Source organism: Anomaloglossus baeobatrachus, chromosome 1 (genome assembly GCF_048569485.1).
Source record: "Anomaloglossus baeobatrachus isolate aAnoBae1 chromosome 1, aAnoBae1.hap1, whole genome shotgun sequence".
NCBI classification, from domain to species: Eukaryota; Metazoa; Chordata; class Amphibia; order Anura; family Aromobatidae; genus Anomaloglossus; species Anomaloglossus baeobatrachus.
In genome coordinates, this window is record NC_134353.1 from 724,229,222 (window position 1) to 724,254,388 (window position 25,167).

Sequence of the window (25,167 nt, forward strand, 5' to 3'; positions counted from 1 at the left end):
TCTGGATTTGAGCAAGTGAAATGCATGCTCAATTGGGTTAAGATCTGGTGATTGACTTGGCCATTGCAGAATGTTCCACTTTTTTGCACTCATGACCTCCTGGGTAGCTTTGGCTGTATGCTTGGGGTCATTGTCCATCTGTACTATGAAGCGCCGTCCGATCAACTTTGCGGCATTTGGCTGAATCTGGGCTGAAAGTATATCCCGGTACACTTCAGAATTCATCCGGCTACTCTTGTCTGCTGTTATGTCATCAATAAACACAAGTGACCCAGTGCCATTGAAAGCCATGCATGCCCATGCCATCACGTTGCCTCCACCATGTTTTACAGAGGATGTGGTGTGCCTTGGATCATGTGCCGTTCCCTTTCTTCTCCAAACTTTTTTCTTCCCATCATTCTGGTACAGGTTGATCTTTGTCTCATCTGTCCATAGAATACTTTTCCAGAACTGAGCTGGCTTCATGAGGTGTTTTTCAGCAAATTTAACTCTGGCCTGTCTATTTTTGGAATTGACGAATGGTTTGCATCTAGATGTGAACCCTTTGTATTTACTTTCATGGAGTCTTCTCTTTACTGTTGACTTAGAGACAGATACACCTACTTCACTGAGAGTGTTCTGGACTTCAGTTGATGTTGTGAACGGGTTCTTCTTCACCAAAGAAAGTATGCGGCGATCATCCACCACTGTTGTCATCCGTGGACGCCCAGGCCTTTTTGAGTTCCCAAGCTCACCAGTCAATTCCTTTTTTCTCAGAATGTACCCGACTGTTGATTTTGCTACTTCAAGCATGTCTGCTATCTCTCTGATGGATTTTTTCTTTTTTTTCAGCCTCAGGATGTTCTGCTTCACCTCAATTGAGAGTTCCTTAGACCGCATGTTGTCTGGTCACAGCAACAGCTTCCAAATGCAAAACCCCACACCTGTAATCAACCCCAGACCTTTAAACTACTTCATTGATTACAGGTTAACGAGGGAGACGCCTTCAGAGTTAATTGCAGCCCTTAGAGTCCCTTGTCCTTTTGTACTTTTGGTCCCTTTAAAAAGAGGAGGCTATGCATTACAGAGCTATGATTCCTAAACCCTTTCTCCGATTTGGATGTGAAAACTCTCATATTGCAGCTGGGAGTGTGCACTTTCAGCCCATATTATATATATAATTGTATTTCTGAACATGTTTTTGTAAACAGCTAAAATAACAAAACTTGTCTCACTGTCCAAATATTTCTGGACCTAACTGTACACGGGATTAGGAAAGTTTGTGACGCCACCCACAGTGCATAGTAAGATAGGGTACCACCGCTGCTGTTGGGGACGCCGGGTGGCGGTGTTATGGCAGCAAGGTGTTTTAACCCCTCCATGGGTAGGGGGTTTTTGCCCCGGGAGCCCGGTGATGGTGGTGAAGGGGTGCCGTTGGGGAGTAGGAGAAGGGTTTTCAGTGTAGTCACTCAGTCCAGAAATAACCACACTGATAGCTTGTAAACCAGGGTTCTGAGCACCACTGCAGCTGGCAGAGAGCACGCTTGGGTCCATGCCCTTGGTGTTGCGGTTGGTCTGTGACCCTTTCCTTGGAACCTGTGTTTTCTTCTTTGGACCCTCAAGTCTGAAACGTTTCGGGTGCCGCTCACCCGTATGGGTAACGGAGTGAGCTTGCTCTCAGGGTTCACATATAGGATTTCTTTGCACTGTATTGGGAAAGTCCTATCCCATCGGTGCGCTAGTACCCCGATTTTGGAGCGGGTTGGGGATGACACTTGAAGTCTTCACCCCCGTCGGGCAAACCACCAGGACGCGTAAAGCTACTTCCCGGCCCAGGGTCCACATAGCCCGTCGTGCCCTGGCCCCTGCCCGGTGATAGCTCAAGGCCATCGGCCACCCTCCTCGGCAGTCCGTTCCCCCTGACACTATCCCCTGCAACCAGGGTTCCAGCTCCTACCAGGCCCAGACCAACGTCTGCCGCCTAGTACTCGGGAGCCCTGCTCCACCTGTCACTTCCTTCTCCTTCCACTACCACTAAACTTCTCTTTCATTTTCTCACTCTCCCCTACCAACAACCCCTTGTGGACGGCCCTATTCCCTTCGGGCCCCCCAATGGTGTGTCTAGTGGATACAGTATAAAGTGTTCCTAGGGTTTTTGATTGGCTCAGCTGTTAGCAACACCAAAGGACCAGGATCCGTAACCAAGGAGGGTGGAAACTGTGCTGAAGGGCAGATTGCACAATACCCTGTGACAACCTGAGAGGCCAGGGCATCACAAATGTCCTCCATCTTCTAGTAATGTCCCCTATCCTGTAATGATGTCCCCTGTCCTGAAATAATTATCCCCATCCTGAAAAAATGGTCACTATTCTGTAATAATGGCCCCCATTCTGGTCTCTTCTTGTATTAATGTCCATCATCCTGTAACAAAGTCCCCCATCCTGACCTCATTCGGTAATAATGTTCCCCATCCTGGTCCTCATTTGTTAATAATGTCCCCCATCATGGGCCCTTCTTGTAGTTATGTCCCCTTATCCTGTAACAAGGTCTCCCATCCTGACCATATTCGGTATTAATGTTTCTGATCCTGGCCCTCATTGTTTAATAATGTCCCCCATCCTGGGCCCTTTTTGTACTAATATCCTCCATCTTGTAACAAGGTCCCTCATCCTGACTATATTCGGTAATAATGTTCCTGATCCTCGCCCTCATTCTTTAATAATGTCTCCAATCCTGGCCTCTTGATGTAATAATGTGTCTTATCCTGGCCTTTTCCTATAATAATAGCCCCAGTTCTAGTCCCTTCCTATAATAATATCCCCCGTTCTAGCCCCTTCCTATAATAATTACCCCATCCTTGTGCTCTCCAAAAAACATAAAAAAGAAATGATTCTTCTTATCTGTCCATGCTCCTGTAGAAAGCAGCGCCCTCTTCCTCTTTAATAGCCAGTACAGGGGCACGGGTGGCTCATCTCAAAGATGTCATGTGACTACCGCTATGGGTACACTGACATTAGCTGCAGGCCTCTGACAGATGGCAGGCACTATAGCTATTGCGGCCCAGTAAGCTAATGTGCAATTGACGCGGGCAGCCGGGCGCTGCGCTCGCTAACGCTCGGGTCCGGCGCTGCGGCTGCTGCTCGGTGGCTCGAGCGGTGGGCCGGATCCGGGGATTCGAGCGGCGCTCCTCGCCCGTGAGTGAAAAGGGGGTGGTTTGTTTGGAGATTTAGTCCGTGATGCCACCCACGGGTTGTGGTGAAGATGGGCACCACCGCTGCTGGTGACAGGGATCCCGGGAGCGATGGTAGGGAGCAGCTGGGATGTTGTTTTCCCCCTCCGTGGGTAGGGGTTGGTGGTCCCGGGCCCTGGTGGTGTGACGGGGAGGCAGGGTCGGTGAGGTGCAGGGTTGCAGGGACAGCACGGCGTGGTGCCGGACGGCACGGGTGCACTGACTCAGCAATAGATGCACAAAGTCTCCGGTAAACCAAACGGCTGGATGGACGGGTCCCGCAGCCAGCTGCAGTGTCTCTCCCCGGACAGGTGATGGTGGCTGTCTCTCCCTGCACCTTTGTGTACTGTGATGACTCCAATGGCTTCCCAACGGTAGTCCGCTCCCTGGTGTATAGATACCGGAGGAGCCCGTTCTGCCCGCAGGCGCTGGCCCTTGGATTTCTAGGTGGTGGCTGTATATCCTCACGGTGTGAGCGGTTGCCTTCAATCGGGACTTGGTTGTTAGGGAACCCTGGGGGTTCCTGTCACATTCGGATTTGACTATTGACGGCGGCTCCAAGCCTGGTCGGGGTCCGATGGCCCTGCCTGTGTGCTTAGCTTCACTCCATTCCCCGGTCCGGTACCGGTGGGCCACCGCCCAGCCCCGATCCTTACGGCTCTGCAGAGTTCCACCAACTCCTGCAGACGGCCACCACCGTCTGCCAACCTTGCTCTCAGTGCCTGGGCTCCAACCCAGACACTTGCAGTACGTGACCTCTCACTTTCACCTCCTGACTCTATCTACTCCAAACTCTAACTGACTGCTTTTCCCGCCTCCAGGCCTGTGAACTCCTCAGGGGGTGGGGCCAACCGCCTGGCTCCGCCCCACCTGGTGTGGACATCAGACCCTGGAGGGAGGCAACAAGGGTTTTTGTCTCACTAATGTAACTGTCTGGGGGGTGGGTGTGTGTGTGTGTTTTGTCTGTGGCTACCTGGCTAGTCCAGGGCGCCACATTCCCCCTTGGTAAAATTCAGACCGTCTGCGGGCTGCCCGTCCATCACCGGTTTTATTTTTCAAACTGTAAAAATATAAATAACATGGTAAACGGTAAAACATAAGCATATTTTAGGTCTTCTTGAATGTTACAGCACTCATACATTTTTAATAAAGGACGGACGGATGTCTTCCGCTCTCCAACCCAAGCAACCTAGCCCTGATGCTGCCCCTAAGAAGTGGACAGCACCCCTTTACCCCAGTCCAGGTTCAGGCTGCCCGAGCGGGAACGGGTACGGTAACTCGCACCCGACTGTTACTTCAGGGGACCCCACGTCTAAAGGGGACCCCTGACCCCCGGAGGATGGCAACCGGTCCTGATGGTGGCCGGGCCCCAGCCTGCTCTGCTCTGGGCCATTCCTCCAGTCTGCCTCTCCGGAGGCGGCAACGGTATCCATCCCACAACATTATTTACAGACGCACAAGTTCGTGGGTGGCCTGCTAGTTCTCGGCCATGTCCATGAGGAGTTTCTCATGTGGGTATGGGGAGTTAACTTAACAAAAGGGGCAACTCCAGTCCCAACAGGGACGGTTCTCTTCTCAGACGGTTCTCTTCTCGGACGGTAATCTGGTGATTTTTCGGTTTGATTAATTTTCATTCACTCACAACTGGAACAATCAACATACGGCAGAGGGTCCCAACGGGGACAACTTTGTTGCAAAGGAGGGCCATTGCCTATTCAACTCTCTTCAGAATAAACGTGGGCATTCACATCTGCTCTCCTGCCCAGGAGCCAGGACCACTTGCATGCCCACAGCGCCGGCTACGACCGGCCTCTCATACTGCCGTGGGCCCCACCGATCAGTGGCCTGCTCTGGATCAGCCAGTGTGGGGGACGGGCCCAGCTGGAGTCCCTGCGTGCCGGCTACGACCGGCACCTTCAGTAATGAGGGACCCTGCTGTGACATGGCCTGCTCTGCCGCTTGGCAGCTGCGTCCCCGCCGTGCTTCAGCCGAGGCCGAGTGTCTGGACTTCTGGGTGAGGGTCACCTCCGTTGCGGCCGGGCAGACTGCCGGGGCCGTCGTCATCTCCGTCGCGGCCGGGATGGAAGCCAGGACGGGTGCCAGGGCGATGACAAAGGTAAGGCCTGGGCCCTCTCCCACAGATGCTGCGGGCTCCGCTACCGGTGACAGGGGTAACAGGTCAGTCGGGGCGTTGGCCGCGGGCATGGGCAGTGATGGAGGTAGCGTGGTGGACGGAAGCAGGCCGCGCCCCTCAGCCGTATCGACCGGTCCCTCGGGGACATAGGGGCGTGGGTCACTTACCCGCTCCTCTGAGACCACCTCCACTCTGGATGCCCAAACGGTTGCGGCCAGGCCCTTCATCTCCGACGTCCACTTCGCCAGCATGAAGTGGACTTGGGCCTGGAGTTCCTGGCACATCTTGCGGTTGGATCCAGGAACGTGTTTCAGCAGAGTCCTGGCGTCCCTGCGCGCTGCAGCGCTAGTTACATGCCGCCATTCTTCACCCGCCCCCCCTTGGTTCTTTAACTCCGCACGTCCCACGGTCAGGGTCACTTGTTTGTATCCGACTTGGGTTAGAGGAAGTCCATTGGCTGCGACCAGAGTCAAGCTATCATCAGAGGGGGCAAGTTCGTCAGTACCCCAATGCTGCTTGTACAGTGTATATGGTATAGTGGTTACCTGTGATCCTGTGTCAAAGAGGGCCATGAGCGGGATGCCGTCCACCGGCAGAGGGATGATGGGGCGAGCTCCAATGTACCGGTCTTGCCAATCGGGGGTGCCGTTGGTGTCAACTCCTGAGGATTGGCCCTTGGCCCCAGGGGTTGCTCGTTTAATGGGCACCGCCTAGAGTAGTGGCCAGGCTTGCTGCACCTGTAACAAATAGGAGGCCCATACCGTGAGTCATTGGTCCTTCTCCGCTGCATCCAGGGGACGTCCTCCGGGCTGTCGGCAAGCTGGATCCTCCCTGGGGGCTTGACTCTCGTCGGAAGCTGGAGGGCGGCAAGGATCTTGGCTAGGTCTCCATCCATGCGGCGGACCTGGGCAGCTAGCTCCTCCATCATCCCGACGGGCGCTGCAGGGGCCGGCAGGGCCGGGAGAGGAGGTGCCACCGTGATGGGAGCGATCTCAGCCGGCCATAAGGCCGCCTCAGGAGCGTCTGGCGTTGGGGCCTGCAGGGCCTTGATGGCCCACTCCTTCGATACTGCAAAGTCCAGATTGGGGTGTTCTAGGGCCCACAGCCATAGCTGCTTGTGGTCTTCCGCAGACCCCAGCCCTTGCAAGAATTGTTCCACTAGCATCTTATTGCTATCCGCATCATTAATTGTGTCCACCCGCTTCAGCGTACGGAGAGCTGTTTGCAGACGCAGGGAAATAGTCTCTTATATTGTCCGCAGGCCGCTGTTGACACTGATAAAACTGCATCCGCAGCTCCGCTTCCGTAGCTCCGCTTCCGTGCGGGTCTCAAAAGCGATTTGTAGTTTCTCGAAAATGGTAGTCACTGAGGCCCGGTCCGCGTCGGTCCAGGTCTCAGTCTCCTGCTCAGCCGCGCCGGTTAGCTGCCCTAGCACTACCGCTACCCGTTGCCTATCAGTCAAGGGATATAAATCGAGGACCGGGCTAATCTTTTTCCGGAACGCCTGCAAAGCATCAGGCTTCCCATCATACTGCGGTAGTCAGGTAGTACCGGGCACATAGGGCAGGGAGAACGGCATCACCTGGGCAATCGCTGGGCCCGCGGCCTCCCTCGCTCTTGCTGCCAGAGTATGGGCTATCCCATTTCCATCTACGGGCGCTGCTGCGGCTACGACCGCCCCTCCTCCGATGGCTCCATCGGGTGCAGTCATCTTTTTTCCGTCCCCCCTTGATTCTCTTTAGCACTTCCGCATGTTGGGGGCGGGGCTTTGCTTTCGCGCCTTCCCTGCTCGGGGAAGACGCTCGAGCAGGAAATCTGCGTGCCAAAGATGGCGGCGCTTCAAATTTTTCGGCCGGACACCGCCGGCGGGGACTGCAAGGCGCACTTCTACTGGTAAGTAGATCGGTCCTATCCTGTTCGTGACGCTAAGTTGTTGAGGGCGGTGGGGCGCTGCGCTCACTAACGCTCAGGTCCGGCGCTGCGGCTGCTGCTCGGTGGCTCGAGCGGTGGGCCGGATCCGGGGACTCGAGCGGCGCTCCTCGCCCGTGAGTGAAAAGGGGGTGGTTTGTTTGGAGATTTAGTCCGTGACGCCACCCACGGGTTGTGGTGAATATGGGCACCACCGCTGCTGGTGACGGGGATCCCGGGAGCGATGGTAGGGAGCAGCTGGGATGTTATTTTCCCCCTCCGTGGGTAGGGGTTGGTGGTCCCGGGCCCCGGTGGTGTGACGGGGAGGCAGGGTCGGTGAGGTGCAGGGTTGCAGGGACAGCACGGCGTGGTGCCGGACGGCACGGGTGCACTCACTCAGCAATAGATGCACAAAGTCTCCGGTAAACCAAACGGCTGGATGGACGGGTCCCGCAGCCGGCTGCAGTGTCTCTCCCCGGACAGGTGATGGTGGCTGTCTCTCCCTGCACCTTTGTGTACTGTGATGACTCCAATGGCTTTTCAACGGTGGTCCGCTCCCCGGTGTATAGATACCGGAGGAGCCCGTTCTGCCCGCAGGCACTGGCCCTTGGATTTCTAGCCGGTGGCGGTATATCCTCACGGTGTGAGCAGTTGCCTTCAATCGGGACTTGGTTGTTAGGGAACCCTGGGGGTTCCTGTCACATTCGGATTTGACTATTGACGGCGGCTCCAAGCCTGGTCGGGGTCCGATGGCCCTGCCTGTGTGCTTAGCTCCCTACAGGGAGGTAACAAGGGTTTTTGTCTGACTAATGTAACTGTCTGGGGGGGTGGGTGTGTGTGTGTGTTTTGTCTGTGGCTACCTGGCTAGTCCAGGGCGCCACACAATACACAAATGTGGCTGTTATCGGCAGGCCCCCTTCCTGCATGGGCCCAGTCATTATGCCCCTGTTCATATTGTACCTTAGGCTCTGTTCACTCCATTCAGGCTGTATGACCAGAGTAGATGCCTACAACACTCAACTATTCAACCTTATTTTCCTTTACAATTACAAAAAGTTATGATGAAAAGTGATGAGCGAATAGTAACTATTATTCGTAACGAATCCCAAAGTACTATTCTGGTATTAGTCACAAATAACAGACCTAATGCAAGTCAATGGGGAACCCAAGCAATTTTCTGGGAAATCTTCATGAAAAATGCTTTTATTCCCCATTGACTTGCATTAGGTTCGTTATTCATGACGAAAACCGGAATAGTACTTTCTGAATATGAATAGTTGTTATTCGCTCATCACTAATGCTGAAGTATATTGCTCTTAAATATGTCAAAAGGAAAGTTTTGAGGTGTACTGTATATCTGACCCTTATAGGCTATGAATACTTTTGGTGTATAGGTCATTACTGTAATAAAGTTCCATAGAAACTGACAATTACCTGCTACTGATGAACTGCCTTCTAGCGTAACTATCACTGATGGGTTTTCCAAGAGGTTTTTTGCCATATGCCCCATAACTTTATCAACAGTATCAATGATTCCTCCAACATCAGGGGAAGCCTGCAAAAAGAGTCAAATAAAATTCTTTGAAATGTATTTACTTGCTCTATTTTTATTTGCTAGCATTTTATAAGTCTATAAAACTATGAAATCCATTTACATACTGTACTGGTTTTAAGTAGAAATTCAGTTTAACTAAGCCGTACAGCCGGAGAAGTGAAAGGCTGAATGTCAGAGAGAGGAGGGCAGAATGTCAATTAAATAGCAATAATATCATACTTTTTACACCAACCATCCAGATAACGGCATGAAAGATCCATGATGATTGAACCCTAAACTGACATCCCTGCAAAATTCCTTAAATGTTTTAGACATTTTAAAGCTGGAAGCAATTTTAGCAGATGATAACTTCACATTACTGCATATTTTATCATCAGCTCTGGGTAAATGGGACGCAGACCTTATGTTTAGTTACTATAAGGAAAAAGCTACTAGACTGGCTTATTATGTATCAAGATTTCGGAGCAATTTTGGCCTATGACCTATGCTATCCTTACCTTCAGCTATACTTTTGATAAGAATACTCATACTGTTACATAATGCTGTACTATTTCATATAAGAATTATGAGTATGAACTACCTGGTACCCATAATATGGATTTGGCTGGACTACAAGAATCTCAATAATGTTGATGTCGACCATAAAAACTCTGAATTGGTCTGCTATTAAACCTTTAGCAATATTTTATCTGATGCTGAGAAAACCCTACTGCAAAATCTAAATCTAACTTTTGTACTCACAACCTTGAGCTTGGACTTTTACCAAAAATCATTTACTGTTAATGTTGTACACAATTGGATTCATTGTTGCATTAGACCTACCTAACCCACCCAAAAGATTAAAGTAGGAGGTGATCAACCCATCTGTAATAACAGTACCAAAGCTTACTTCAGGGTGGGCCCAAAATGAGTGGGAAGAAAATTTGAAGTAGCTGGAAAGCTCTTTCAAGCTTCTATGAATGAAGAAAATGATGATGATACATCATTATCTCAACTACCTCTACTACTGATTAATTCTTCTTCATATTTTGTACAACTTTCTTCATTCTGCTTAGAGATCACTTTAAAAAAGCATCTTGCCTAAAGGTGACCATTAGATAACTGTTGCCAGAAACCACTAATTTCGGTAGGACCTGTCACTATCTAATATTTGGGATTCCTGACAAATATCTAAGGGTCTCTATACAGATTAAACTAAAGTCATCTGAACCAATTTTGGGGGGATTGTCCACCAGTCTAATGTATATAAGAGCCTATTGAATTTCCCCCATGTTAATTTTAAGGCAAACCCGTTTGTTCTTCTGGATGATGAGCTGCATACTAGCAGTGTCTGGCAATAGCTTTGTCCACTGACCCTTTTGGAAACACATGAATGTTCATCCAAGATGAACCTCCTTGTGTATGAGGGAGTGAGGAGAAATAATCATACAGCTATTAGCTATTTTATGTGCTTGGAAAGATTAAGGGTCAGCCATTTTGTAGTCTGGCAGTGGCTTATATTTCACTCATAACTAGAGATGAGTGAACCTGAGGTTCGGTGTTCGTACCAAACGCAGACTTTACAAAAAAACAGAGTTCGGATTCAGAGTTCGGGCGCATTACATATGAAAATCACTTGCATGAGCATCACTGTGCTCAGGTACACTCGGTGCTCAGCGCAGTGCGAGCCGCTTGCAGTGTGCGATTGGCTTGCACCGAACGTGATCGGATGTAGTGTGCGCCAAACAAAAAAAAAAATGGAAAAACCCTGCCCACCTGCCCTTGGAAGTGATTTGTTTATGGTGGCTTCATACGGGTGGAGCCCTGAACTGCCCAATTAGTGACTTCCATTAGGTTTCAGGTCAAGTTCAGGTCCCAAACAAAACTTTATCTAAAGTCTGTCTGAACTTGCCAAACTGAACTTCCACGGATTCACTCATCCCTACTCATAATTTAAATGTATAGGTAAGAAGAGGTAGGAGGAATAGTTGTTGACCAAATGTTTGTTTGGCAGCTATCTGAAATTAGGCAGCTTAGGATCTTCTTGTAAACCTGAAAGCCACTAACTACGCCCCTAAGTCATTTATCTATGCCTTTGTTTGTTAGGTCTTTCTTAGCTAATGAGTATAGTTTGTGCCATGGACATCGTGTCAGGGCAGTTGACACAACAGATGTATTTGGGTTCATCATTCTTGGTGACCCAAATCCAGTGTAAAATGTACTCCAAGAGGGAACGATTACTGTGAGTGCTGTAGATGAAGTAGGAAAGACAAAGGCCCTGATTCATTAAGAATAGTGTTTCATACCCCAGTCTTAATGAGGGGCATTCAGGAACAAGATGGACTAAATTCATTAAGAGGCACACACCACTTAAAGAATTCGGTACATCTTATCAGTGACATGCAACTCGCCATGATAATACAGTTGTGGACTGGAGAAACAATTTTGGCATAAGAAATTATGCCACTGTTGAAGAATTTGATGGCCGGGTGCTGCCATGCCCAGTGCCACCCCGGATCCTACCCAACTTCACCCACTTTAGCTGATCTAGCTAAAAATCACAAAACTGTTGCACAACATCATGGCGACTTTTCAAAGTATTTTACACTAGAATTTTTACGTAAACACTACGATGAATCGGGGCCATAATTGAGTGTACAGTAAAGGGAAAAGAAAGTGTCCCAATTCTCTGTGCAGAGCATCTCACAGACTTGGAGATGCTCTGCGGCACTTACAGATCTGGCAGTGTGTCCATTCCTTTGTGCAGAGCATCTTGCCTTTGGAGATGCTCTGGAGCACTTACAGATCTGGCAGTGTGTCTATTCCTTTGTGCAGAGCATCTTGCTTTTGGAGATGCTCTGCAGCGCCATCCTTGATAATGAACTAGCAGCTTGGTTACTACACAGGAGTCCAGGTTGGTTCTGGGAAGTGCTGGTTACTCAGCTGTTCCGTCTTCCGGATAATTGTTCAGGCTTCTTTACTGAGCATGTTTCCCCAGAACGCTACCAGTTGTATTCTCTGGCTCTGCTGTGTTGTTGTTACTTGTGTGTCTGCTTGTATTTTGATCTTGGTATTCTGACCCTGGACTGTTATTGGACTTCTCTCTGCCCGCTCCCTATTCCTGTCATGTTCTCCTGTCTTTGACCCCGGACCGTTACGTGGCCATGTCCCTGCTTTCTCCCTTTATCTACTACATGCTCTCCTGGTATTTTGACCTTCAGCTTGTGACCTGACTTCATCCCTGTTTACCCCTTAGGCCTAAGCCACACGGCATGAAAATCGGTATGAGTGGAGTGAGATAAAAAATTACATTCCACTCGGACCTATATTAGCCTATGTGCCACCACCCATAAGCGATTATTTTCTCAAGCCTAATCGGACCGAGAAAACAATCGCAGCATGCTGCGACTGTAATGCGATCCTGGTTTCTCTCGCACCCATTCAAGTCTATGGGGCGAGAAAAAAATCGCACTGCACTCGCAGTACACCGGTGTACTGCGAGTGCATGGCGAGAATGGCAATAGCCAGCTACGGAGGAGAGAGGGAGATAAATCCCTCCCTCCCTTCCGCAGCGCCGGCCCTCCCCTTCTCAGCGTCAGCCTGCCCCCCGCAGCTGAGGTCTGCTCGCACGATCGGACATCAGTCGCAGGGACACTCGCATGACACTTGACTCTGCTGTACTGCCAGAGTGAGCTGATTGTCATGCGAGGGTATTGCAGTAATCCCAGTGTGGCCCCAGCCTTATGATTATATGTGACCTACTGTTACCAGACCCCAGCTTTCATGACTACTCTTCCGTCTATGCGAGCCCGTAAGGTAGTGACTAACGTTACAGAAAGCCAGAGAATGATGGAATAATCCTAGTGACTTGCCTATAATATTAAAGATACAACATAAGATACTTACTATTGGCATGTCACCCCAATCAGGTAAAGAAAGAACTTCTTCCACAGTTTTGAGAAAGGCCTAAAAGTACACAATGCAATTAATCAGGTTATACCCATGTATAACTCAGAGATGTTTCCCAGCACACTAATTCTCCAGCAAACATATGACTTGCAGGAAACACATGCATCCTCAGCATTAAAGTTCCTGTTTTATGCCTACTTAGTTTATAGGTATATTACTTAACCGATTAATTATAATGAAAATATACATGGGAATGATACAGTGCTTCAATTAGGCCATAGCATAGGCCAATGAATCTAGCATTAGATGTAGTGGCATTTTAGTGCAGTTCTGCAGAATCGGCTCTGTTCTCAGATAAATCTTTTACAAAAGCAAATGCACAACCCTGCAAAACGGAGCAAGTCATTTCTTATGTCGCATTAAAGCTTCTGTGGCTTTTTAATACAAAAAGAAGTATTAGGAATTTGCAATCTCTTGACTGGAAATTGGAAGAGATTATTCCATTTTGTAAATGGAGAAGTAAAATAAATGGTGACACAAAAGTCCATGTTTATTTGCTTCACTTTCAGACCTGAGGTTTGGAAGGTGTCTCTATAACTGCACAATAGATCACAATGGAAGCTGTAATTGACATTTTGGGATGGCATGATTTGTTAATACATCCAATCATTGAGTAATAAAGGTTTTTTTCTTGGACTTTAATATTAATATGCACTGGAAGTGACACAGCTCCATACAATGTGTATGCAGTACCAATCATGGCCACAACATAATGTATGGCGCTATGCCGCTTCCAGCTGATCGGTAGGGGAGGCAGGAGACAGATCCCCACTGGTCTGATATTGATGACTTATGTATAGGTCAACAATAATAAAATCACAGAAAATCCCTTTAAAAACAGTGTCTTGCAAAAGTATTCACCCCTTGGCTTTTTACCTAATTTGTTACATTACAACCTGTGTATTAAATATTTTTGTAATCCATTTTGTGCCTGATGAATCAACACTAAGTAGTCTAAGATGGGGACGTGAAGTGAGAAAAATATAGGCAAAAATTTAATTTATTGGATAAAATAAATGCAAATTGTTATGTGCATATGTTCCACCTCTTTTGCTATGAAGCCCCTAAAAATTTCTGGTGCAAGCAATTACCTTCATAAGTCACATGCTTAGTGAAACGAAGTCCGTCTGTCAGTATATACACACCTTTCTGAAAGACCACAGAGGTTGCAATGCCGATGCACCACTAACCAAACACCATGAAGAGCAAGGGTATCTCTAAATAGGTCAGATACAAAGTTGTTGAGAAGTACAAGTCAGGGTTGGGTTCTAAAAAAATATCCCAATCTCTGATGATCCCCCAGAGCACCATCAAATCCCTTATCAAATGGAATGAGCATGGTATGAAAATAAACCTGCCAAGAGAGGGCCGCCCACCAAAACTCTGAGCCCAGGCAAGGAGGGCATTAATCAGAGAGGCAGCGCAGAGACCAAAGGTAACCCTCAAGGAGCTGCAGAGTTCCCAAGTAGAGACTGGCGTATCTGTCCATATGACCACAATAAGCCATACACTCTATAGAGCTAGCCTTTATAGAAGAGTTACCAGAAAAAAAGCCTTCACTTGCAGCTAAAAATTGGAAGGCTCATTTCAAGTTTGCCAAAAGACATGTGGGAGACTCCCCAAATGTATGGAGGAAGGTGCTTTAGTCAGATGAGACCAAAATTGAACTTTTTGGCCACCAACATAAATGCTATGTCTGGCACCAAGCCAACACAATTCAACACTGTAAGAACACCATCCCCACAGTGAAACACGGTGGCGGCAGCATCATACTGTGCAAATGTCTTTCAGCAGCAGGGATAGAGAATATGGTCTAAGTAGAAGGGAAGATGGATGGTGCGAAATACAGGGATATTTTTGAGCAAAACCTGTATCTGTCTGTCAATGATTTGAGACTGGAATGGAGGTTGACCTTACAACAAGGCAATGATCCAAAGCATGCTGCTAATGGAACACTCGAGTGGTTTCGGGAGGTAACTTTAAGGCTATGTGCACATGTAGAGTTTTTGGTTGCAGAAATTTCTGCACCAAATCTGCATCTCTTAGCAGAAAAAAAAATTGTTTTTGCCTCGTCTTTTATGCATTTTTTGCATGCATTTTGTATTCATTCTGGGGTGGAAAAATGCTGAAATAATTGACATGCTGCAAATGTATCTCTGCACCAAGTCTGCAAGGGACAAAAAAGGCAACGTGCACAACACTTCAGGATTCTCATTGACTTTGCTGGCACTAAAACTGCACTAAAAATGCATCAAAAAGCGATAAAAACACACTGTGTGTGTCGCGGGCGGAGGAGGGGATGCTGCGCTCACCACGCTCGGGTCCGGCGCTGCTGCTGCTTCGCTTGCTGCTCGGTGGTGGCTCGAGCGGTGGGCCGGATCCCGGGGACTCGAGCGGCGCTCCTCGCCCGTGAGTGAAAAGGGAACTGGTTGTGGGGATTTATTGGCCGTGACGCCACCCACGGTTGTGGTGAGGTTGTGACACCACCGCTGCTCTGGACGGGGATCCCGGGAGCGATGACAGGGAGCAGCTTGAATGTTGCTTTTCCCCTCCGTGGGTAGGGGGGTTGGTTGTCCCGGGGCCCGGTGAGGGAAGGATGGCAGGTGGGTTACGGGACCTGGTGAGGTGCAGGGTTGCGGGGGCAGCGCGGTGCCGCACGGCACAGTGGTACTCACTCAGCCAATGATGAATACAAAGTCTCTGGTAAAACAAACGGCTGGATGGACGGGTCCCACAGACAGCTGCAGTGGTTCTTCTCCTGGTAGGTTGGTGGTGACTGCCTTTCCCTGCACCTGTGTTGTGTTCTCGGTTCTGGTGGCTTCTCACCGGTAACCCGCTCCCCAGCTTGGATGGAGGCTGAGGGAGCCCCTTTTGCCCGCAGGCTCTGGCCCTGGGAACTGTAGCCTTGGCGGTGACTGTATTTCCCTTCACGGTTTGAGCTGTTGCCTTCAATCGGGTCTTGACTGCTGGGAAACCCCAAAGGTTCCCTTCACTAACGGATTTGACTGGTTTTACGGCGACTCCAAGCCTGGTCGGGGTCCGTAGGCCCTGTCGAATGGTGCTGGCTTCTCTTCGCTCCCCGATCCGGTACCGGCGGGCCACCGCCCGTCCCCGGTCCTTACGGTTCACGTCAATCAGCCCCTCCTGCAGACGGTCACCACCGTCCGCCAACCTTGCTGTATGTGCCCGGGCCACGCACCCGGACACGGTAAGTCTCCTCCACTACCAATACACTCTTCAACTCCCCACTACACACTGACTTCCTTTTCCCGCCTCCAGGACTGTGAACTCCTCGGTGGGTGGGGCCAACCGCCTGGCTCCACCCCCTGGTGTGGACATCAGCCCCTGGAGGGAGGCAACAAGGATTTTTGTCTGACTTCAGTGTGCCTATCCGGGGTGTGGGGTGTGTTGTTGCAGTACCTGTGACGTCCTGGCTTGTCCAGGGCACCACATGTGCACATGCATTAAATGGATTGAAGTGGCCTAGTCAAAGCTCAGACCTTAATCTGTGGTCAGACTTGAAGATTGCTGTTCACCAGAGGAAACCATCTAACTTGAAGGAGCTGGAGCAGTTTTGCCTTGAGGAATGGGCAAACATCCAAGTGCCAAGATGTGGAAAGGTCATAGAGACTTCTCCAAAGCGACGTGCAGCTGTAATTTCTGCAAAAGTACTGACTTTAGGGGGTGAACAGTTATACAATAACCAAAAAAGAAAAATATAGCCAAAAGGACACAAAGTAATGTTCAAATACAAAGATATTTATTGATTAGAAAAAAAAATGTTAAAACGTAAAAGGCAAGGAGAAAAGTAATGAAAAAATAAGCACCACAAAGCTCAGCAAGGTACTTATAAGCAGATAACAAAAATTGATAATAACTGTGGGTAATAAGGTACAATATGAACCACAATAAACTACCAGAGAATATTTGTCCCCAATCTGGGTATCATCAATATATTCCTATGGACGAAATATATATATCTCAAATGGGTTGCATAGAGAGTAATGCGGGCGTCACACGATGTGATCTATCGTGCCATCGCAAGTGCGATCGTACCCGCCCCCGTCGTTTGTGCGTCACGGGCAAATTGCTGCCCGTGTCGCACAAAGTCGTTTAACCCCCGTCACACGTACTTACGTGCTGAGCGACGTCGCTGTGAGGCCGGCCAATAGAAGCGGAGGGGTGGAGATGAGCGGGACGAACATCCCGCCCACCTCCTTCCTTCCGCATAGCCAGCAGGAGCCACGGGACGCAGGTAAACTGTGTTCATCATTCCCGGGGTGTCACACAGTGCGATGTGTGCTGCCCCGGGTACGATGAACAACCGGCGCAAAGTAAAATAAACGATTTTTTAAAAATAAACGATGAGTACATGATACACGATTTGTCACCGATTTGCAATCGCTCGTAGGTGTCCCACGGGACGATGTCGCCAACGAAGCCGGATGTGCGTCACGAAAACCGTTACCCCGATGACCTATCGCACGATAGATCGCCTCGTGTGACGCCCACATAAGACCCACAATTAACTGAAATGAGACAAAGATCTGCTAGTAAATAACTTACATGACACAAAATACAGGCATCACAAAAACATAGACCCAGAAATCACACCTCCATGACGAAGTCTTCAGCCGAAACACGTGTCATGTGGCTCAGCAGTGGTCATATGGCGACAGGTATTTACCCCCATTGTGGGATTTCTAGGTCTATGTTTTTGTGATGCCTGTATTTTGTGCCATGTAAGTTATATACTAGCAGATCTTTGGCTCATTTGAGTTAATTGTGGGTCTTAAGGGTACTTTACACCCTGCGATCTCGCTAGCGAGATCGCAAGCGATCGTACTCGCCCCCATCGGTTGTGCCGCACAACCTCGCTTACCCCCGTCACACGGACTTACCTGCCCTGCGATGTTGCTCTGGCCAGAGATCCGCCTCCTTTATAAGGGGGCGGTTCGTGCGGCATCATAGCGACGTCACCCGGCAGGCGTCCAATAGAAGTGGGGGGCGGAGATGAGCAGGACGTAACATGCCGCCCACCTCTTTCCTTCCGCATTGCCGGTGGAGGCAGGTAAGGAGATGTTCGTCGCTCCTGCTGTGTCACACACAGCGATGTGTGGTGCCGCAGGAACGAGGAACAACATCGCTAACATGCAGAGAACGATTTTTAGTTTCAGGACGACCTCTCCGCGGCAAACGATTTTGACCGCTTTTGCGATCGGTTAAGGTCCCTCGTACTTGTCACACACTGCGATCTCGTTAATGACGCTGGATGTGCGTCACAAACACCGTGACCCCGACGATAATTCATTAACGATATCGCAGCGTGTAAAGCCCCCATTACTCTCCATGCAGCTCATTTGAGATATGCCGTATATATTTCACCCATAGGAATATAGTGATTATACCCAGATTGGGGACAAATATTCTCTCGTAGTTTATTGTGGTTCATATTGTACCTTATTACCCACAGTTATTATCAATTTTTGTTATCTGCTTATAAGTACCTTGCTGAGCTTTGTGGTGCTTATTTTTTCATTACTTTTCTCCTTGCCTTTTACGATTTAAAAAAAAAATTCTAATCAAAAAATATCTTTGTATTTGATTATTAATTTGTGTCCTTTTGGCTATATTTATCTTTTTTGGTTATTGTTGACTCATTAGCCTGGTTCCATTAATTAATTGGAGATGTATTATTGTGATATATATATGTACCGCCTTTTGGCGACACTTTTTGGTAATTATTTGGGGTGAACAGTTATGCACACTAAAGTTTTCAGTTATTTTGTACTATTTAATGTTTGCGTCACAATAAAATGAAAACTAAATGCTCATAGTTGTAGGCATGCTCTTTACATGAACTGATGCAAACCCTCAAAAAAACAGTGAAATTCCAGGTTGTGAGGCAGCAAAACACAAAAAATGTCAAGTGGGGTGAATACTTTTGCAAGGCACTGTATAAAGGAAGGGAAATTTCTATAAGTCTAAATTATTGAAGTGTGACAGTAGAGCAACGATATGGGGAAATATTGTCACCAGTCGGAAAAAAAAATTAAATATATGAAATAATAAATTTTATGACATATTTCATCCTTAGACAACAGCAGGGATTTCCTTCATGATTAGGTAAGGTAAACTCTAGATATTAGGGCCCAATACATTTTCTTTTAATTAGAACATAAATGTGTTAAATATTAACACCTGATGTCACATAATGTTCACATAAATTATAACAATTGTCCTTGGGATCGCCTAATCAAAAAATAAATTTTGTGCTTAGATTGACCACTGCTCATTTAGGACTTGTTAAAACAATGGGTAAATGGCACAAAATACAGAGGAAAACTACAATTCAGCCGAAAAAATGAAAGTTGAAGAAAATTTTCAACTTTCAGCAGAACAATTAATGCAAAACCACATCAATATACAAAAAGATTAATGTTCTCCAATGGCCAAGCCAAAAATCAGATAATGATTGAATTGTTATGTGAGCACTAATATTTTCGTTTTTAATTTTATAATTAGAAAAAGGCTTTCTTAGGCCTGAAACACACATCCGTGAAACACGTGCGTGTTTGGTCCGTTTCCGTGTATACTGGAGACACGGCCAAACGTGCACCAATGTTACTATATCTCTGCGGTTACAATTGCGTTTTTGGTTATGTCCGTGAGTCCGTCTCCGTGATGCGTTTTTTGGTCCGTGTCTCACGCCAGCATGTCCGTTTTCTGCACGCAACACGCAGCACGGACCCAATGAAAGTCAATGGGTCTGGGCGCACGTCCGAGTTACACGGACGCATCTCTGTTTGCTCCCTGTACGTTTTGTGCTTTTTTCATGTGATGTCGGTCTTTTTTCTTTTTCTGTTTCGTTCTCTCCCTCAGTCCGTCGGTCGGTCTCTATGTCTGTCGGTCAGTCTCTCTGTCTTATCTGTCCCTCTAGCTGTCTGTCGGTCAGTCCCCCCCCCCTCTCTCATACTTACCGTTCCCCGATCTCCGGCGCGGCGCTGCACGGCTGTTATAAAAACTTCGGCGGCTTTTACTATTTTGAAAAAGCCGGCCGCCCATTAATCAATCTCGTATTCCCTGCTTTACCCGCCCACCGGCGCCTGTGATTGGTTGCAGTCACACACGCCCACCACGCTGAGTGACAGCTGTCTAACTGTACCCAATCACAGCAGCCGGTGGGCGTGTCTATACTGTGCAGTGAAATAAATAAATAAATAATTAAAAAAAAACGGCGTGCGGTCCCCCCCATTTTAATACCAGCCAGATAAAGTCATACGGCTGAAGGCTGGTATTCTCAGGATGGGGAGCTCCACGTTATGGGGAGCCCCCCAGCCTAACAATATCAGTCAGCAGCCGCCCAGAATTGCCGCATACATTAAAAATCCTTTATTAGAAATAAAAACCACAAACAAATTCCCTCATTACCAATTTATTTACCCCGACAAAGCCCTCCATGTCCGGCGTAATCCACGAACCTCCAGCGTCGCTTCTAGCTCAGCTGCATGGAGGTGACAGGAGCAGCAGAATACACCGCCGCTCCGGTCACCTCCACGCAGCTAATGAGATGAGTAGCGTGATCAGCTGCTGTCACTGAGGTTACCCGCGGCCACCGTTGGATCCAGCGGTGGCCGCGGGTAACCTGACTGACAGCAGCTGATCGCGCTACTCATCTCATTAGCTGCGTGGAGGTGACCGGAGCGGCGGTGTATTCTGCTGCTCCTGTCACCTCCATGCAGCAGAGCTGGAAGCAACGCTGGAGGTCCGTGGATTACGCCGGACATGGAGGGCTTTGTCGGGGTAAATAAATTGGTAATGAGGGAATTTGTTTGTGGTTTTTATTTCTAATAAAGGATTTTTCGGGTGTGTGTGTTTTTTAACTGTCACTTACAGATTAATCATGGAAGGTATCTCGGGGAGACGCCTGACATGATTAATATAGGACTTATTGGCAGCTATGGGCTGCCAATAACTCCTTATTACCCCGATTTGCCAACGCACCAGGGTAAATCGGGAAGAGCCGGGTACAGCCCCAGAACTGTCGCATCTAATGTATGCGGCAATTCTGGGAGGCTGCTGACTGATATTGTTAGGCTGGGGGGCTCCCCATAACGTGGAGCTCCCCATCCTGAGAATACCAGCCTTCAGCCGTATGGCTTTATCTGGCTGGTATTAAAATGGGGGGGGACCGCACGCCGTTTTTTTTAATTATTTATTTATTTATTTCACTGCACAGTATAGACACGCCCACCGGCTGCTGTGATTGGGTACAGTTAGACAGCTGTCACTCAGCGTGGTGGGCGTGTGTGACTGCAACCAATCACAGGCGCCGGTGGGCGGGTAAAGCAGGGAATACGAGATTGATTAATGAGCGGCCAGTTTTTTCAAAATAGTAAAAGCCGCCGGAGCAGTGTGAATGCCGTGCAGCGCCGTTGATCGGGGATTGGTGAGTATGAGAGAGGGGGGGACACTTCAGTCACTCGGGGGATTAGCGGTCACCGGTGAATCCTTCACCGGTGACCGCTAATCGGTACACGGCACAAAGACAGAGCCGCGGCATGACTATGAAGTCGGGTGAAGTTCACCCGAGTTCATTCTCATCCCGCTACTCTGTCTTCCGACATGTAGTAACGACATTTTGCATCACACACGTACATTTCACACGGACAACGCATACACATGTCAGTTATTTCACTCACACACACATGGACATTCCACACGCACATACGGCTAGCATACGGGATACACACGCAGGCCACACATACCATAAAAACGGACCTAAAAAACGGAAAACGGACCCGAAAAACGGCCCGTTTTACATGGATGTGGTTTTCACGGATGTGTGGCGGAGCCCTTAAAGGGATTGTCCACTGCAATAAAAAGTCTTCAAATATATTTGGTAACTTTCCAATGTACTTTATGTTTCATAAGTGTCCCGGGACTTTAGCTATGAGCGTTAGTATCGTGTCTCAGTAGATCATCTTCTGATTCTGCCCCATACATTTCCTATGTAGGCATGGGAATAGAGCTGTGTGCAAGGGGCGGCTGTTTGCCTTCTTATTAATAGCTAGGCCAGACCCTTTTTCTGTATTTACATCAACTGTAACAGACGACGAGGCTGGCTTAGCTATTGAATTAAGCAGTTGAAGAGGTTCGCCACTACTTTAACACTGGTGGCCTATCCTTAGGATAGGTCATCAATGTCTGATTGGCCGGGTCTGAAACCCGGTAGCCCCCTTGGATCAGCTGTTCTCAGTCCTGGCGCAGGAGGCCAGAAATGCTTAGTTCCCAAGCTGCCCCGTCAACTGATAGCAGCCACGGTCAGGTATTACACAGCTGCTTCCCACACAAATCAAAAGGTATCGACTACGGCCACTATCAGTTGAAAGGAAAGCTTTAGAACTGAGCATTTCTGGCTGCCTGCTGCTGCCGCCGACACTGAGAACAGCTGATCAGCGGAGGTGTGGGGCGTCGTAGCCTATAGGATAGGCTATCAATGTTAACTAGCTAGCCAACCTCTATAACCGATTCTTTTGAAACAAGCAAGTGTTGAGACTACAAATGCAGTACTGTGTTGGGTATAAACTGAAAAGAGATCTCTTAATATATGAAGTATATTTGTAAGGTGAATCATTTATAAAAGCACATTTGGGGCAATTGATTTGCACTGGAAATCACATGTATAAATATTAGTAATGTTTATAATGTATTATTTATATGAATGTTGCAAACTCAAATTAATTTTTAACACTTCAATGGGTGAAATTTGTTTTAGGCAAGGATTGATTAAATTCCATATTCACCAATATTTGCCTGTCAGATAACCCCTTCAAGCACCAATTATCTCATTTACATTTTAGTTTAGTCTGATATGCCCATATTTTCATTATTTCTCTATAGCATACATAGACTCTAGCATACTGTTGAGATTTCCGACAGTCCTGTAGAATCCGTCACAGCAGATGGGAATGTAGATACAGATTTCTGAATCAGCCCTATAGAATAGGTAGAGTTACCTGAGTCAAATTGCCGGCTGTGTCTTTCGTCAAGGATTTATTGGGCAGGATCTGTGAGACAACTTCTAAGTAGCCTATGACAGGCTGTGAGTGGGAAGATTGTCTTCTTTCTTGGGTCAGATTTGTTAGAATGAGATCATAGGCATCAGTGGAGACCTGGTAATAACATAAGAAAGATCGTATGAAAATATCAGTCATCCAACTGACACAACCTGAAACAAGATATTTCACTACTGAAATGTGTATTCACTTTTGATACAAATCATTGTTTCAAATACAAAATCCAATGGAAATTTAATAAGACATAAAAAAAAAAAATGTTGGTTGAACTGTTTAGCTTTTGCTTATTACTGTAATGTTCTTCGCTAACCATAGGCAATCTGAGTAGGTAACAGCATAAAATACTGAATATTTAAGCCAAACCCAGACTGCCAATCTAACAAGATGAAGCGACCGGTGGTAGGGCCGCGGGTGTGTGTGTATGCTCTATTCCAACAAAATCCCCATACTCAGATTTTACCGGTAGTAACATTTCTTTACTAGGAAACATATTTATAATACAATCAACCGAACTATCTGCGCACATGAGTATAGTGGAGTCCCTGGATTTTCACTCCTTCCGGGTACGCAGCAAGAAGAAAGGAAAAACAACAACAAAGAAATGGCGGCAACTTTCCCTAACTTTCCCTACAATCACGTACCAGTCTATCCCGGAAGAAGATGCCGCTCCCACGTCGCAGGCCTGGAGTCTCACGATGATGGGTCCCGGTGCAGCGCTGAAGGGATGCAGCTCCTCGGTCTTTTCCTTTGATCTTCCCCCGCTGGTAACGGATTCTAATCAGTCTTTTAGTCCCGGGGAACGCCGAGCAGAAGAAGGGAGGTCACAGCCCCTGCACTTACACTCTGGTTGCGATGCTCTGCAGTCCGGTTAGATCCTTGGTGAAAACAAAGTCCTGCAGACCGGGAATGGCAGAAACCACTTCCACAGGGTGATTTCTCCAAGACTCCGGTGGCAAAAGAGCCCTCTGTTCAGGGAGACCACACGCAGCTCTCCTCTGGCTGAGCTCTGGAGCTGAACAACCTTCCCGCACTTTTTTTTCTTCCTGGTTTTCACACATAAGCTTCAGTAGGGGATTTCCCAGCTCTGTGTTTGTGATTGCACAGTCTGACACTGCCCCCTTGTGGGCAATTGCTGAAACAGTATTCAAATCCATTTCTACATTAATGATGCAGTCTGAATTGTTGATCCCATTACATACCCCCCCACTTAAAGGTTGGCAGTCCCTGTCAACTACCGTCGGTTCCCAGGCAGCGATGACTGCAGATGTCACAGGGGTTGGTTGAGAAGTGGGCCATACATACTGGTCCCTGTAAGACCGCCCGGGCGGGATCCCAGCAGTGGTGCGGTCAGTGCGTCTCAAGGGTCGGTTGTTCCCCTCCCTGTCACTGTCTTTACGCCCCACTTCAGTCAGCACTCCGGGGGAAGAACTGGGTTGTGTAGGTGGGTCACCGATCTCAGAGTCAATGTGATCACTATGCTGGGAAACGTCCGTGACGTCAGTCGTGTTGGTAGCGTCACCCCCTCCGGGTACTGTGGTAGGGGAGTCAGGCTGTGATCGGCAGGGACGCAACATATTTCGGTGCACAGTGTGGATGCTGCGACTGTCTTCACCCCGCACTCGGTATACATGCCCGTTGGGATAGGGGCGTTCGATTACCCGGTAGACCTCAGTCTCCCACTTGGCTCGAAGTTTCCCTTGGGGCTTCTTGATACGGAGCAGGACTAGCTGTCCCAACTTCAAGGGCTGCTCTTGCACGGGGAGTGGGTCAGCATGTATCTGGCCCCGGATTTGTTGGCTCACCAGCCGGTGTACAGTCTCCATCTTCTGTCGGTGAGCATTTAGCCAGGAGGGGTAGTTATGGCAGACATCATCTCCAGGGCGGAATAGGTTCAGGTCATGGACCCCTTTTCCGGGGCGGCCAAAGAGAAGGGTGTGTGGGGTGTAGCCAGTCACAGAGTGGACCTGGTTGTTGTAGGCCCATACTAGATCAGGAAGGAATTGGGGCCATTGGTCTTTCTTATCATTGGCCAAGGTGCGGATCAGCTGGAGTAGGGTCCGGTTGAAGCATTCACATGCACCGTTCCCTTGTGGGTGGTAAGGAGTGGTCCTCGACTTCTGGATCCCATACATCCGATGCAGCTCTTCGATGACTCGGCCTTTGAAACAAGCCCCCTGGTCGGAGTGCAACCTCTCCGGGCACCCGTAGACATGGATGAACTGTCGACAGATGGCCCGAGCAGCCGATTCAGCCGTCTGGTCTTTGGTAGCGACAGCGACAGCGAATTTTGTGAAGTGATCCACCATGACTAGACAGTACTGATAGCCACTGCTCG

At 48.4% G+C, this 25,167-nt stretch overlaps 1 protein-coding gene across 2 annotated transcripts in view; it reads right to left on the reverse strand.

Moving 5' to 3' along the window:
• Nucleotides 1-25,167, reverse strand: part of ADGRD1 (adhesion G protein-coupled receptor D1) — a 1,069,475-nt gene that overhangs the window by 870,863 nt on the left and 173,445 nt on the right. For both annotated transcript variants that reach the window (XM_075341810.1, XM_075341809.1), the window contains 3 exons: nt 22,773-22,928; nt 12,691-12,750; nt 8,685-8,805 (listed from right to left, as the gene is read on the reverse strand). In XM_075341810.1, the coding sequence (XP_075197925.1) occupies nt 8,685-8,805; nt 12,691-12,750; nt 22,773-22,928 (337 nt within the window). The remainder of the gene's footprint in view (nt 1-8,684; nt 8,806-12,690; nt 12,751-22,772; nt 22,929-25,167) is intronic.